At 39.5% G+C, this 13,049-nt stretch overlaps 1 protein-coding gene across 4 annotated transcripts in view; it reads left to right on the top strand.

The window, feature by feature from the left end:
* tll1 (tolloid-like 1) overlaps positions 1-13,049 on the top strand; it is a 303,989-nt gene that overhangs the window by 214,587 nt on the left and 76,353 nt on the right. For all 4 annotated transcript variants that reach the window (XM_080192042.1, XM_080192060.1, XM_080192049.1 and 1 more), the window contains 3 exons: positions 6,023-6,125; positions 8,573-8,689; positions 12,805-12,950. In XM_080192042.1, coding sequence (XP_080048168.1) covers positions 6,023-6,125; positions 8,573-8,689; positions 12,805-12,950 — 366 coding nt within the window. The remainder of the gene's footprint in view (positions 1-6,022; positions 6,126-8,572; positions 8,690-12,804; positions 12,951-13,049) is intronic.

The following is a 13,049-nucleotide window of genomic DNA, read 5'->3' as shown; positions in this document are numbered from 1 at the left end:
CTATGCATTAACCTATTCAGTCCTTCATTTCAAAGAGAAAAACAAAACAGCTGTGGGTCCAGGGCTCAATACTGTCTTTTTGAGGGTTCTAATGTATGGAGGAAGAGAAGGTGAGATAGGGGATACCAAGTGCACCTTTAGGTGGAGCTTCAGGAAACAGGGGAAACATTGCAAGAAACTGAGTAACAGGGGAATCCATAGAAACATAGAACCCCTACAGTGCAGCAGGAGGTCCATCGAGTCTGCACAGACTTTCCAAAACAGTTACTTGCCCCAGTCTCCCCACCCCTTATTCCTGTAACCCTGCACATTCACCATGGCTAATCACCCTAACCTACACATCTTTGGACATAAGGAACAATTTATCATGGCCAATCCACCTAACCTTCGGACTGTGGGAGGAAACTGGAGCGTCCAGAGGAACCACGTGCCAACACGGGAAGAGTGTGTAAACTGCACACAGTCATCCAAGGTTGGAATCGAACCTGGGTCCCTGGCACTGTGAAGCAGCAGTGCTAACCACTGTGCCACCCAGACATAGCCCAAGGAGCCAGCTTGCTCGATCAAGGGTATACTGAAGAATCTTCTATTTACGAAGCAATGCCATACACATCTGCATTTGCCCTGAACTCTGGTGGATCACATGTGCCACATTGTTCAAGACGATAATGCCTTATGAAGTGGGAGGCTACTCCTACCAGTAGCCTTGAAGGTCATTGCCACACTCACTTGACTTTCTGATGGTGCTGCCATTCAAACACATCTCATACTGAAAAATATATTTCATTCATAGAAGGCACTGTAAAAAAAAATTAAATTCCCTCAAATGGTCAATCTGTTGGAAAAACAAAACAATGCCTTTTCACTTGTCACATCAAAGATTAATAATTTTTTAACAATATCAACCAAAATGTGAACTTAACCCCCACAAAGGTAATTGGTTATGCATTTTTGAAACTCAGCCAAGTTTTCATAACAGGTTCAGTTGTAATAATGAACCCTAGGAAACGTAAACAAGGGGATCTATTGTAACAAAAAAAACTGGATGGCTTTTTCCTAAATTATATGAGGTGTCCTGCCAATCAAAGCATTCTAGGAGTAAGTGTTTTTTTGTTGGTTCCTCTGTGATAGCTGCTTTTTTTGTTAATTTAAAAGTATTCTGGGCATTTAAAGCACTAGAGTTCCCAAGAACAACAACCTTCAGTTTTGCATGCAAGGTTGTATTTCTTTCCAATGGGAAAAGTGCACTCATGCACCTCAACTAATGTTGGTCAATGTGATAGCGAATTTACTTTTGCAGGACAGAGCTCTATAATCTATCACTACTGTACAACATACCTAATTTAGAATACAGCACCTATCCATCAAAACTTAAGGATTTTTTTTAAATTTTGAAGCTAGTAAGTTAAAGAATTCCAGGAGCAGTTTATTTTTGGTTTTTCCACTTGCAGCTGGGTGTTCCCCTTGGTTCATGACTCATCTGAGAGGCTGTACCCATGTCTACTTACAGAAAGGGCCTGACCCCACTAAAACTGCAAAGGGATAGGAACTACTTATTCCCACAATGAACACAGTAAGAGGAGTGTTAGATAGGGCTGACTGCACCATTATCCCGTGCTTGCAAAAATAACCAGAAATAGGAATGGGGGTGGGATTCCCAGAAACCATTCCCATTCCCCTTTTTTCAAAGACTCCAGAGTCAATCCAATCAGTAAAAATCCAGATATGAGGCTAGTTGTTAACCATTTTACTCCTGGATAAATAGACAGCATGTACAAGCTTTCTGTGTTCAGGCAGAGAGAAATCATCCTAACTGGAGTTACCTTGATCACTATAAATAGAGATCAAAGGAAAATAAAACCAGGAAGCAACAAATAACTATTTCCAGCTCCCTGTTATAGCTGTATTGGTGCTTTATCTAATTTCTTAAGTGTAGCGATCCAAACCAATCCGGTCATGGTACGAATAAGCTATTAGTTTGATTAGTGGGATGAGGTTGTATAAAGAAACTACTTTCATATAAAAATCGTATTGGTGGAAGTTTAAAAAAAAGGTATGCATTTAAAAATAAATATATCAAATGACTGGCACAGGATTACAGTAAGTAGTTCAATCTCTCATTTCTGAAAACAGACAAGCCATCTAAAGTTTATTCTTCTATTTTGTTGATGTCACCTGAATTAGACCATTGAATTATTTACTTGTAATCAATTTCACCCGTCCAGTATTTATGCTTTGTTTCGTCTTTCATTTTTCAAAACCCATACCAAGTTTGTGTTCTGTTTTCTGTGCTTGCATCTCTCACAGTTCTGTATGTTTAATAGTCCATCCATTGGCTTAAAATTTACAACAATAATAACTGAACAGCTGCAATCTCCATTTCTACTGAGTAAAATTGACAGCTGTTGCTGGCACCTGCATATGTTCAGTTACGTGTGGAAATTACCCATGATTCTTGATGTGTAGGTTGATGAAACTGGATACCTGGTCAATCAGAAGTAACTGAGATTTTAATGGTGTACTAAGGCTTTGATTTGTAATTGTAGAGAGTCCACAGCTTATCCAAACAGGTGCTGTGAACCCAGATTCAGAAGTTCCATCCTCATTTCCAAGAAATCCTATTTCTGCCTGTGAGTTGGTAGTAAGTTAACACTGGGGCTGTAAGGTCCATGGTGATGTGTGTGGAAAGATACATTGGCATTTAGCTGACATAGAGGCTATAAAAGATATGAGTGATGGGGCTATTGGGGTTGAGTTGGTGGGTATTGATGGGGCATGGGGAATGGGTCCTATGTTTATTCATGCAATGTGGGTGTGAATGGCAATGCCAGCATTTCTTGTTCTTAACCCTAATTGCCCTTGAATAGGCTGGCTTGCTAGCCAATTCAGAGAACAGTTAAAAGTCAGTGACATCACTGTGTGTCCAGAGTCAGACCAGGTGATTTTCCTCCCTGAAGGATATTGGTGAAGCAGATGAGTTGTTAGGGAAATCAATGATCGTTTTCATGGTTACCATTGCTGAGACCATCTTCGTGTTCCAGATTTATAAATTGAATTCAAATCCACAATCTGCCATGGAGGGATTTGAACCAGTGTCCCCAAAGAATTAGCTGGGCTTTTGGATTACTAGCCCAGTGATAGTATCACTATTTCACCATCTCCCCAGGTGAATGAGGGGCTTTGGCTAGACAGCCTAATAGTTAATAACACAGCTGGGGCAAAACCTATAGAAACAAGGAAGACCTTTTAAACAGCCCATCTAACACTGCTGCCTCACAACGCTAGGGACCCTTGTTGATTCTGGTCTTGGGTGACTGTCTGTGTGGAGTATACACACTCTCCCTGTGTCTGTGTGGGTTTCCTCCTACAGTCCTAGGATGTGCAGGCTAGATTGATTTGACATACTAAAGTTGTCCCTTAGTGTTCAAAGATGCGTAGATTAGCTGGATTAGCCATGATAAATGTGTAGGTTTACAGAGATAATTGATAAAATTGGCAGAGATATAAGTTTAGATCTCACAGCTCTTTAGGGCAGCGCAGTGGCATAATAGCCAGCACTGCTTCCTCATAGCTCCAGAGATCTGGGTTTGTTTCCCAGCTTGGGTCACTGTCTGTGTGGAGTTTTCACATTCACCCCGTGTCTGCGTGGGTTTCCTCCAGGTGCTCCAGTTTCCTCCCACAGTCCAAAGATGTGTGAGTTAGGTGCATTAGCCATGCTAAATTGCCCTTTAGGGCCCTATTTTGCCATTTTGATTGTAAGTGCTGGGTGGTCTTTAAACCAGGAGTGTTTCAGATCCAACTTTTAGACCCATTCTCAAATGCCCCCATATGTGTTCTGCCTGAAAAAATATCAACGAGTCCGAATTGTGCTGCTAAAGCCTGTGGGTGGGGCTTAACACTCCCGAAATCAGCTCTGATCGGTGCCTCCAACTGTGCATGCACAGAAACAAAATGATAGAATGCGGCTCCCCTGACATGTCCTGGGCTGGATAATGCCTCCCCCTGGCCCCCACAGACATTGTCCCAGCCACACAACGTTACTGACCCCCTTATCCCCCCTGCCACGCAGACCGATCTCAGGCCCGTACCCTTCTTCCCCCACTTATCTCAGGCAGAGTGACAGTGGCCCTGTCCCTTTCCCCTTCCCCCCACACTGATCTCAGTCAGAGTGGCAGCAGACCCTCCCCCCACCACCCCAAATGATCCCAGGCAGAGAGCAGTGGACCACACCCATCCCCCCATCGATCTCAAGCAGAGAGCCATTGGACGTTTGGCACTTACTTCACTAACTGGAGCACCCAAATCGGACTTTTGTAGAACTTGCCTGTTTCTCGCGGATTCTGGATGGGCGAACATGGTGGTAAAGGGGGAAGTGCTGGTAAGGTTGGGGTGCAGCCCATTAAGTCAATTTAAATGCATGCAAATGCATGTAAATGGCTGTCGCACCCGTTTCGGGTGCAGTGCCGATCGCGGCCAGTTTTGAGCCTTGGAAAAGGGGGAATTGCTGCAGAGGCGGGAGCAGATCACACTACTCACCTCACACCCGACGTTTTCGGGTGCCAAGTTTTTGTGATGGTAAAATTGGGCCCTTATTGTCCTGGGACGTATAAATTAGAGGGATTAGCAGGATAAATATGGGGGATTATGGGGATAGGGCCTGGGTTGGTTTGTTATCAGTGCAGACTTGATGGGCCAAATGGCTCTTTCTGCACTTTAGGGTTTCTATGATTCTTAATTAGTGAAAAATTTCAAATACAGAAATGTGAAAACATTTCCCTTACTGATTTCAAGATGAAACTAACCTCGAGACAAACATGAGGCAACTTGGCCTCTTGTGATTCCCTTCTCCTGCAACTTTTCCCAAATGGCCTACCTTCAAATAATTTAAGGGTTTCTCTTTGAAAGCATGCGACTTCATCTTTCATACAATCAACAATGAAATCAATACCCCCAGGTACCATCTGCCAGATTTGGATTGTATCCACTTTCAATCTTTAGAGTCAGGCTGATTGATTATCTTGAAGACTGAAAATCAGCCTTCTCTTTTCCTCTTTGTCTTCAGTCTCTAACAAATTTAGCATCATTGCGAAGCAAACCAGAAACTTTCATTGTTAATCTGAGGGGCTCATAGGATGAACATTTTGAAGCAGAGAAAAACAGACTTGGAACACATTACGGTGTGTTACTACCTGGATATAAATTTGATAAGCCAGATTGGTTACCTGTCTTAGACACTGCACAATTATTAATTCCATTGATTGGGTATTTTCTATGAAAGGCAATTGATCACTACGCTAGCTTAATGCTGGAGCAGCAACTTCATAATCCAACCCAGTGTTTGGTTTTGTTGAGACACTGTTGCTTTTGATGAAGTAAGTCTTTGATGGCAGGGATGGTGGTTCCTGCCGTCTGGATGTGCATCTGGCAAGATTTGACATTATCTATCCTACACAAACACATGGGAACATCACAAACTTTACTTTTGCTGTGACCTTTTGAGGCAAAAATAGTAATACTATAATTCACAGCAGCTTTCCAGAAAAACATTCTGAAGTTTAGCCATGATAATTAATGGGGTATGGTCAAGTCCAGCATCTTCAACAGGAAGTGTAGTATTGTCATTTAGATGAATTGAAGGTATGATTACATCATTAAATTGTCAATATTTCAGCTAATTCAAACCTTGTGCTGTGTGCCTAAATTACACAGCTTGCATCAGGTCACCACAATGTCCAATTCACTTGACCTTTTTTGTATCAGCTCTTCACAAATGATCTTTGGGTGACACTGTTCTCTGTACAGTTATAAATGGGAATCTGGTTTAAAGAAATATAATGGTTTCATGATAGGACTGCAGCCAAGACATGGGAAAATATCCTTTTCTTCTGAGGCAGTCCCTCAGGAATGAGGATTACTTGCTTCCATTCCTGTTTCATGAGAAAATACCCTGTGTTGTTTAAATACAGCAGTTTAAAAAATTTGGATGGGAGATTTTCATGAATTCTATTCATTTCTGTTGCAGATTGTTTTGAATTTTACAACCATGGATCTCTTCAAGAGTCGACTGTGCTGGTATGACTACATAGAAGTACGAGATGGCTATTGGAGAAAGGCGCCACTTCTTGGTATTGAACTTTGCCCAGTTGGGACATATAGCTGTGCCACTGAATTTGAGGTTTTAACAACAGCTTTTTTTTGCTGTAAGAAATGAAATTTAAGGGACAGTATCATTGGGTTCCTTTCTTGAGAACATATTAGTGAGCAACTTGGGTCCTTTAAAATTATCTGGCAGTTCTCAGTGTCAGATTTATGCTGCTAACTGAGATTACCAGATGTACAGAACTTAATTTCACATTTTGTTGTGCTAGGACTTAAATGGATGACTTCAGAATTACTTGATATCTATCATAGCAATTGAGAGAAAATTCCTTGCTAGTTTGAGCTTTTACTTTAATTGATATGGAGTCATAGGGGATGAGTTTCACTTAATTCACCTCATTTGAAGGGAATAGTGCAAGAGCAAAATTAAAACTGAATGTATTTCCTGATGGCCAAGACTCTTATTGCATTAACATTTAAGCAATAAGTTTGATGATCTCAGTCAGATGCCACTAAGATCTTTACTGAAAGCAGCAGTGACAACCAGTATGGATCCCATCTCGAGAAATCGGGCAAGCAACTAGATTGTAGCCAGTTGGGGCCTAAGGCATGTAAATGAGTACTTTTTTTTAATGTTAGAGATTTCTTAATGGGTAATACAGTGCAGGAGTATTCCCCTTGGCTACACCAGGAAATAACCCTTCGGACTTTCCAGTCCTAAATTTCCACCTTCCACCTCCAACACTTCACTTATCTAATGTGAGCAATCCACCAAAGCTGCCTCCTGTCGTCAGAGAACCCAATACCATCCTCCAGCCTTGTCACCAGGAAACATTGTAATGTGTATTGGCGGTTAAGAGCAGCAAAGTTTTGCTGTCTAGGTCCACCACATGCTTTGGGCTTTTTGCAACAATCGCACCCTCAGGTAAAATCAACCCTTTAAACTCACTCTCTTATATAGTTCCCTCTTTAATGAATCATGAAATCATTACAACTCAGTCTGGCAGTGAAGGACAAAACAGGATTTTCTTTGTAAACTTAGAAGCATTTATATATAGAGTCACACATTGCATACAATTATGACTACATCTAACAAACAACAGTTTCAGCATTTTCCTATATATATGAACACAGGGGAATCCTCCATTAATGTCCACCGCTTGAATATAATTAAGTACATTAAACTCATATGATTAACAGTCACCTTGGGTAATTCTTTTCTCAGTTAGTATCACCCTGCATTTAGAACTATACAGTTACATCTATAAAGATATTCAGGATCATTTAATGGAGATAGATTTTTGAAGCTACCTTCCACACTGAGCTAATCTGCATCTATACTAAGTAGGCTGTAAGTTCAACCAATTCTTTATTTTTCCATTTTGACCAATTGCTTCATGGTTTTTGAAGTTTTTATTCAATTACTCTGTTTACATTTACATTTCCAACCTTTTCAGTAACATGGCACACTTCTATGAGGCAAGTGATTCCACAAAGGGATCATTGCGGAAACATTGCATCACTCTAAATGTACTTATTGTTACTAATAAAAAAGTATACTCTTAAATATTAATCCACTTTATAGTAAATTTATGCAGTGATGTCTTAGCTAACGATTTAGTAAAAAGTCTGACAACATCAGGTTAAAGTCCAACAGGTTTATTTGGAATTTGTGATTCCAAATAAACCTGTTGGACTTTAACCTGGTGATGTGAGACTTCTTACTGTGCCCATCCCAGTCCAACCCCAGCATCTCCACCTCATGGCTAATGATCTAGGGCCAAAGACAAAATTTCATAGCATACTTGAACAGCTCTCATGGCACACCAGTGATTTCGAATAACTGTTATAGATTTTTTGTTATCTACGTTCAACTGCTCAAACAAGAATAATTTTATTGTTTTGCCTTCGCCAAAACTTTTATTAAAAAGCACCATTTCCTGTCATTTCTTTATATTCTTAAGCAGAGAGAGCTAGGGACATCACTGCAAATACTTCGAACAATTTAAGTCTTAATGTCAGAAAAATGAATTAACATATTATTGAAACACTTTTAGAAATTCACCGAGGATATTGAAAGATGTTAATCATTCTGTTTTTGTTATTAGCATGAAATAAAATAGATTCAAACAATGAACAGAACAGGACAACGAAGAGCCTAAAGAATATTTAACTGAATCTCAACTATTTATTTTTTTCAAAGTATTACTAATTTAATCCAGGAAACCTATTATAGCAGAATAACAAATTTAGTTAGGTCCCTGGGAGAAACTACCAACAATAAAAACACTGGCTAGAACTACATATAGCAAAATGATGTACAGAAACAATTGGTACTGTAATGTATATTTAAATGTTAAAGCTTAAATGAGCCTGTGCTTATGAACTTTGTCAATTTAATTGCCTTATAAATGTAATTTTAATTTGTTTTACTGATGTATTGAGTTTTTCTGTCTTAATATATCTACTCCAGGCAGATATTGTGGTGATAAATTGCCTGAAGTACTGACTTCCACTGACAGCAGGATGTGGATAGAATTCCGTAGCAGCAGTAACTGGGTAGGAAAAGGTTTTGCAGCAGTCTATGAAGGTAGACTTTTAATTATATTACTATTGAAATTAATTTAAATGCTAACCTCTTAGTCTGAAAGTATCTCTTTACGTATACAGATTTCTTTACAAAATTCTCTGTAATTTTCTCCTTTCATTGTGGAGTCAATAATTCATTTGTTGTGTTTGGAATCATGTTGTTGCAAATTTGCAACAGTAATTGCAATTACAAAATAACATAATGCTTGTAAAGTGTTTTGGAATGTCCTGCAGTCATGACAGGGCACTAGATGATGACAAGTTTAAGCACTATAAGCTGAACCGGTATCATTTGAGAAAAAAATGTATTTATATAGCACCTTATTATGGCCTCAGAATGCATCAAAATTCTTCACAATCAGTGAATTACTATTAAGGTAAAGTCACTTGTTGTGATGTAAACAAATGCAGCAGCTCTTTTATTCTCCTTTGAAACATGGCATTGGGGAGTTTTACATCAGCAGAGCAGGTCAATGTCATCTCCACCAATGCATCTGTATTGTTTGAATTGGCATTTGAATCCACAACAATGGTTGCCAACCACTTCTATATTGAGGATGCATAAAAACATTTGGCTGCTTATTTGTGGAGCTCTTTAAGAGATCAGCGATTTTTAGCATCTCATATTGACCCCACTATAAATCTCTTCTCTGAATGCACAAGGGATGCATTCATTGCCACCCTTGACTCCTGATATCCTGAAATGTTCTCACTGCAAGATGAGCACAATGGAAAAACATACTGCAACTTTCAAACACAGAGCAGGATTTTAACTGATGGGATGGCAGGGAGAGGTGCAAGTTCAGGTTCAAGTGCAAGTGAGGGGCTCAGTAGCTGAAAATACTGGCGTGTCAGAAACCTGATATAACCTTGTTCACTTCTGGCTTTGAAAAGGATGTGTTCCTCCGGCCAGGATATTCCAGCCCCATTGTGGCGGTATCCTTCACGGGAGATGGCTAGCCAAAAGTCCATTGACTGTTTTTGGGACTGGGAAATCCTGATGATGGGCAGGGCTGGAAAATCACACCCTAGGTATGTAGGAACCCTGTGTGAACCTACAAGGTCAGTGATTTAAACATTCAGATAAGTAAACAATTATGGTTAACTGAGGATTCTGGTTTTAACTGCCAATGCACAGATTTCAATCCTGTAGACTTCCCCAGAGGTGAACAAAATAAGAGCACTGCAGGAAATATTTGATCAATAAGCCCAATTGACTGGAAAGTCTTTCAGTAGTGACACTACATAGCTGCTTACTTGCCTATTTGGAAAGACTTCTGCTCATAGTACTTGGTCTGTCAGCTCTTTCTCATTTTGCAAACTGATCATACCGTTGCCTGGGTTCTCAGCTCACTGCAAGTGTTGCCCACCCCCACATGCTTCAAGTGTGGCTGTTGCAATAAAATTAAACTCAAATATTAACTGAAAAATTAAATCCTGTGATGGAACAGCAAAAACCTGTAATTTGTAAATTGAGTGCAGTACATGCCCCTGACAATTTGATTTGGTTCCTCTTCATTGGTTTCATTACCATTTCAGTATGGAGCTGAGAATAACTACTGTAAGTATGGCCAATATTAGTTCCTGTCTTGACTCTTAGTCATACCTATTTATCCTGTTTAATACCAAACATCATGAGTTACTTATACTGTGGATGGCTTTCTACTCTGATCAATAATTTGTTATGACAATTCTTTTGCTGCAAGGAATTTCCAGGGCACCAAGCAACTGGAATTGGCTCCTTAGCAACACCACACAACCATAGCAGCAAATAATAACAAACAGCTGTCGACTGCTCAGCATGAAGAAAGCTGTCCTCAAATTGCTTGATAAAGATGAGAGCTGGGCCTCTGCGATGGGGAGAGATTGGGTGGATTGGTGGTAGCAGAGACTGAGTACTATCTCCTAGGAGCTCAAAAATTAGCCATTGGGCACACTAATTAAAATGGAAACATGCTCAAACTCAATATTTATAATTAATTTTAAAATAACATTTTTGACTAAGAGAAAATTAATGTTCAGCAGATAGAGGACTACTACTACTTTTGCTAAGACCAAAACTCAATGCCAGATCTCAGTGACAACAACCTTATCATGAAATTTTTCATCCACTTTAATAACATCGGGAAATATTACATGGTGCTTTGCAGAGATGTAATGAAAATAATTGGTGACAATTTTGAAAATTAGATACAGGATGTTTGGCCAAGTATTTGGTCAAAGTGATATGATTTTAACAGGAAGGTGGAGAATGGATGAAATGGGAGAGACTTCTAAGTCTGCAATACTCAGCCTTAAAGGTACATGTACACCATATCATAACACCCTACTTTTTTCTAAACTAGGAGTTTACCCCTTAGAGAATCAAACTATTTGCAAGACTGCAAAATAAATTAGTGTTGTATGTTAATATGCCATTATACATAGCAACAAATTGACTGGTTTCTAAAACATATCACTGGTTTGCTTCCAGATTTGGTTATGGTGATCTTGGTTGGAGGCTGCTGTGTGTTTTCAGAATGCTGGTTAGAGGTGCTTTGTCTGTGTTGTGTTTTAGATGGTCTGTTCTCAATAGGATAACTTGATGTTTCTTGTTGTTATGATTTGACATCTGTTTCATCACACTGTCTTGCATTTGATGTTTGTACTTAATATAATTATGATTCTGGAAAAATGGCCATAATTTCTGCTGGATTCCATGTGCCATCGGTTGGGTGTTGTACTCTGACTTTTTGTCTGATATGCAGATTGAGTAATTTGTTTCTCACATGGCCTGGCCATCTGCCTCTTTCATCTTCCCTGTTTTTCAATTAATGCATCGCCTACATCTAGAAGTATTGGCAATTGATGATTAGGGAGATTGTCCACGCTTGCCTGCTGGACAGTAATTTAACATTGGATCCACAGTTAGGTAAAGTTCACAGACTCAATAAGATGAATATCCACAGGAGTTCTACTTCCCATCCACAGTGGGGAACAATGGAAACCACTGAATAAATAATATAACTGCCTTTTACGCTGTTCCTCAGGGTTTACACAATGTTTCCTGACAATGTTACGGAAAAGGAGAAATTCCATAGAAATTCACTCCCCTTATAATCAGTTTAAACCTGTACCTTCACCATGATTGAAGGAGTTTACAATCGCCATGTGCGTTATATCTGTGCTTCAATTAGTGAAGAGTAAGAAGGCACACTCTTTGAGAAAACAGGCTTAATCTCTTCCTCTAATGATATACAGGAAGTAAAAAAACAGATCATTGAAATCTTGCTGCTGTTTATGTCGGTGGAATCTTATGATCCTGCCGACAGCACATGCCCACAATGGGTTTCCTGGCGGCGAGGGGTGTGTTCCACAGGAAACCCCACTGACAATGGTGGGGCCATAAGATCCTATCACTATCAAGTGGCATGCTGCCTCCCACTGCCGTGAAACATCCCGTGGAGGGAGAGGTAAATCCCACCCCATATTTCAGGATTTGATTGAAAAGCGTTCTAATTTCAACATATTGTATTTTCCAAAATAACGTAATAAACTATTAGGCTTGTCTGATATCTTGGGACTAATCATACTGTGCAGCCTTAAAGACAACATTACCTTTTGTTCCTTTGATGATGCTGGGTCCATCAGATGGTTGCAAAGGCAAATAGTAGTTTTGGAATGCACAAAGTGTGACATTGTGCAGTCAGTGCAACAGAATGGTTGAATTGCCATAGGAATCTTTTGACTGTTCACTGTAGCTTGGGAGAAAGATTGGTAAAGTCCCTGGAGAAATTACTTAAAAGACATTTAAGCATTTTTGTTGGGTTTCAGTTAAGTTATAGTGCACAGCAGGGAGGACCTCAGAGTTTTTTGCCAAGGAGCAAACAGGGTAGAGTTAGATCATGCTTTTGTTCTTGCATTCAGCAATATGGGAGGATAACTGCACGAAGAAATCTAAGCATCAATCACACAATGTGATTCATTGTATCCCCATCCTTTTCATTGTTGTCAGAGGAAGAGAGGTTTCACATGAATTTGTAATTGCTCTGTTTAAAATATTAATTATTGAATTATGTAAGTTACCATCTTGTTATTCATTCCCTTGCTTAAACATGTTTTTCTTTTAATTATTAGCAATTTGTGGTGGTGAGATCAGTAAAGAATCAGGACAGATACAGTCTCCCAACTATCCAGATGACTATAGACCAATGAAGGAGTGTGTGTGGAAGATAACAATGTCTGAGCACTACCATGTAGGATTAATTTTTCAGGCCTTTGAGGTAACTTTTTTGCATGATTAACATTTAACAGGTAGAAAGTTTAAATGATAGAATAGAACATCACTGTGCAGAGACTATCACCTTGTATGACCCAAGGTA

This window comes from Carcharhinus amblyrhynchos, chromosome 1 (genome assembly GCF_965287045.1).
Source record: "Carcharhinus amblyrhynchos chromosome 1, sCarAmb.v2.hapA, whole genome shotgun sequence".
In the NCBI taxonomy this organism is placed as follows: Eukaryota; Metazoa; Chordata; class Chondrichthyes; order Carcharhiniformes; family Carcharhinidae; genus Carcharhinus; species Carcharhinus amblyrhynchos.
This window is presented reverse-complemented; position numbering and strand designations above follow the sequence as displayed.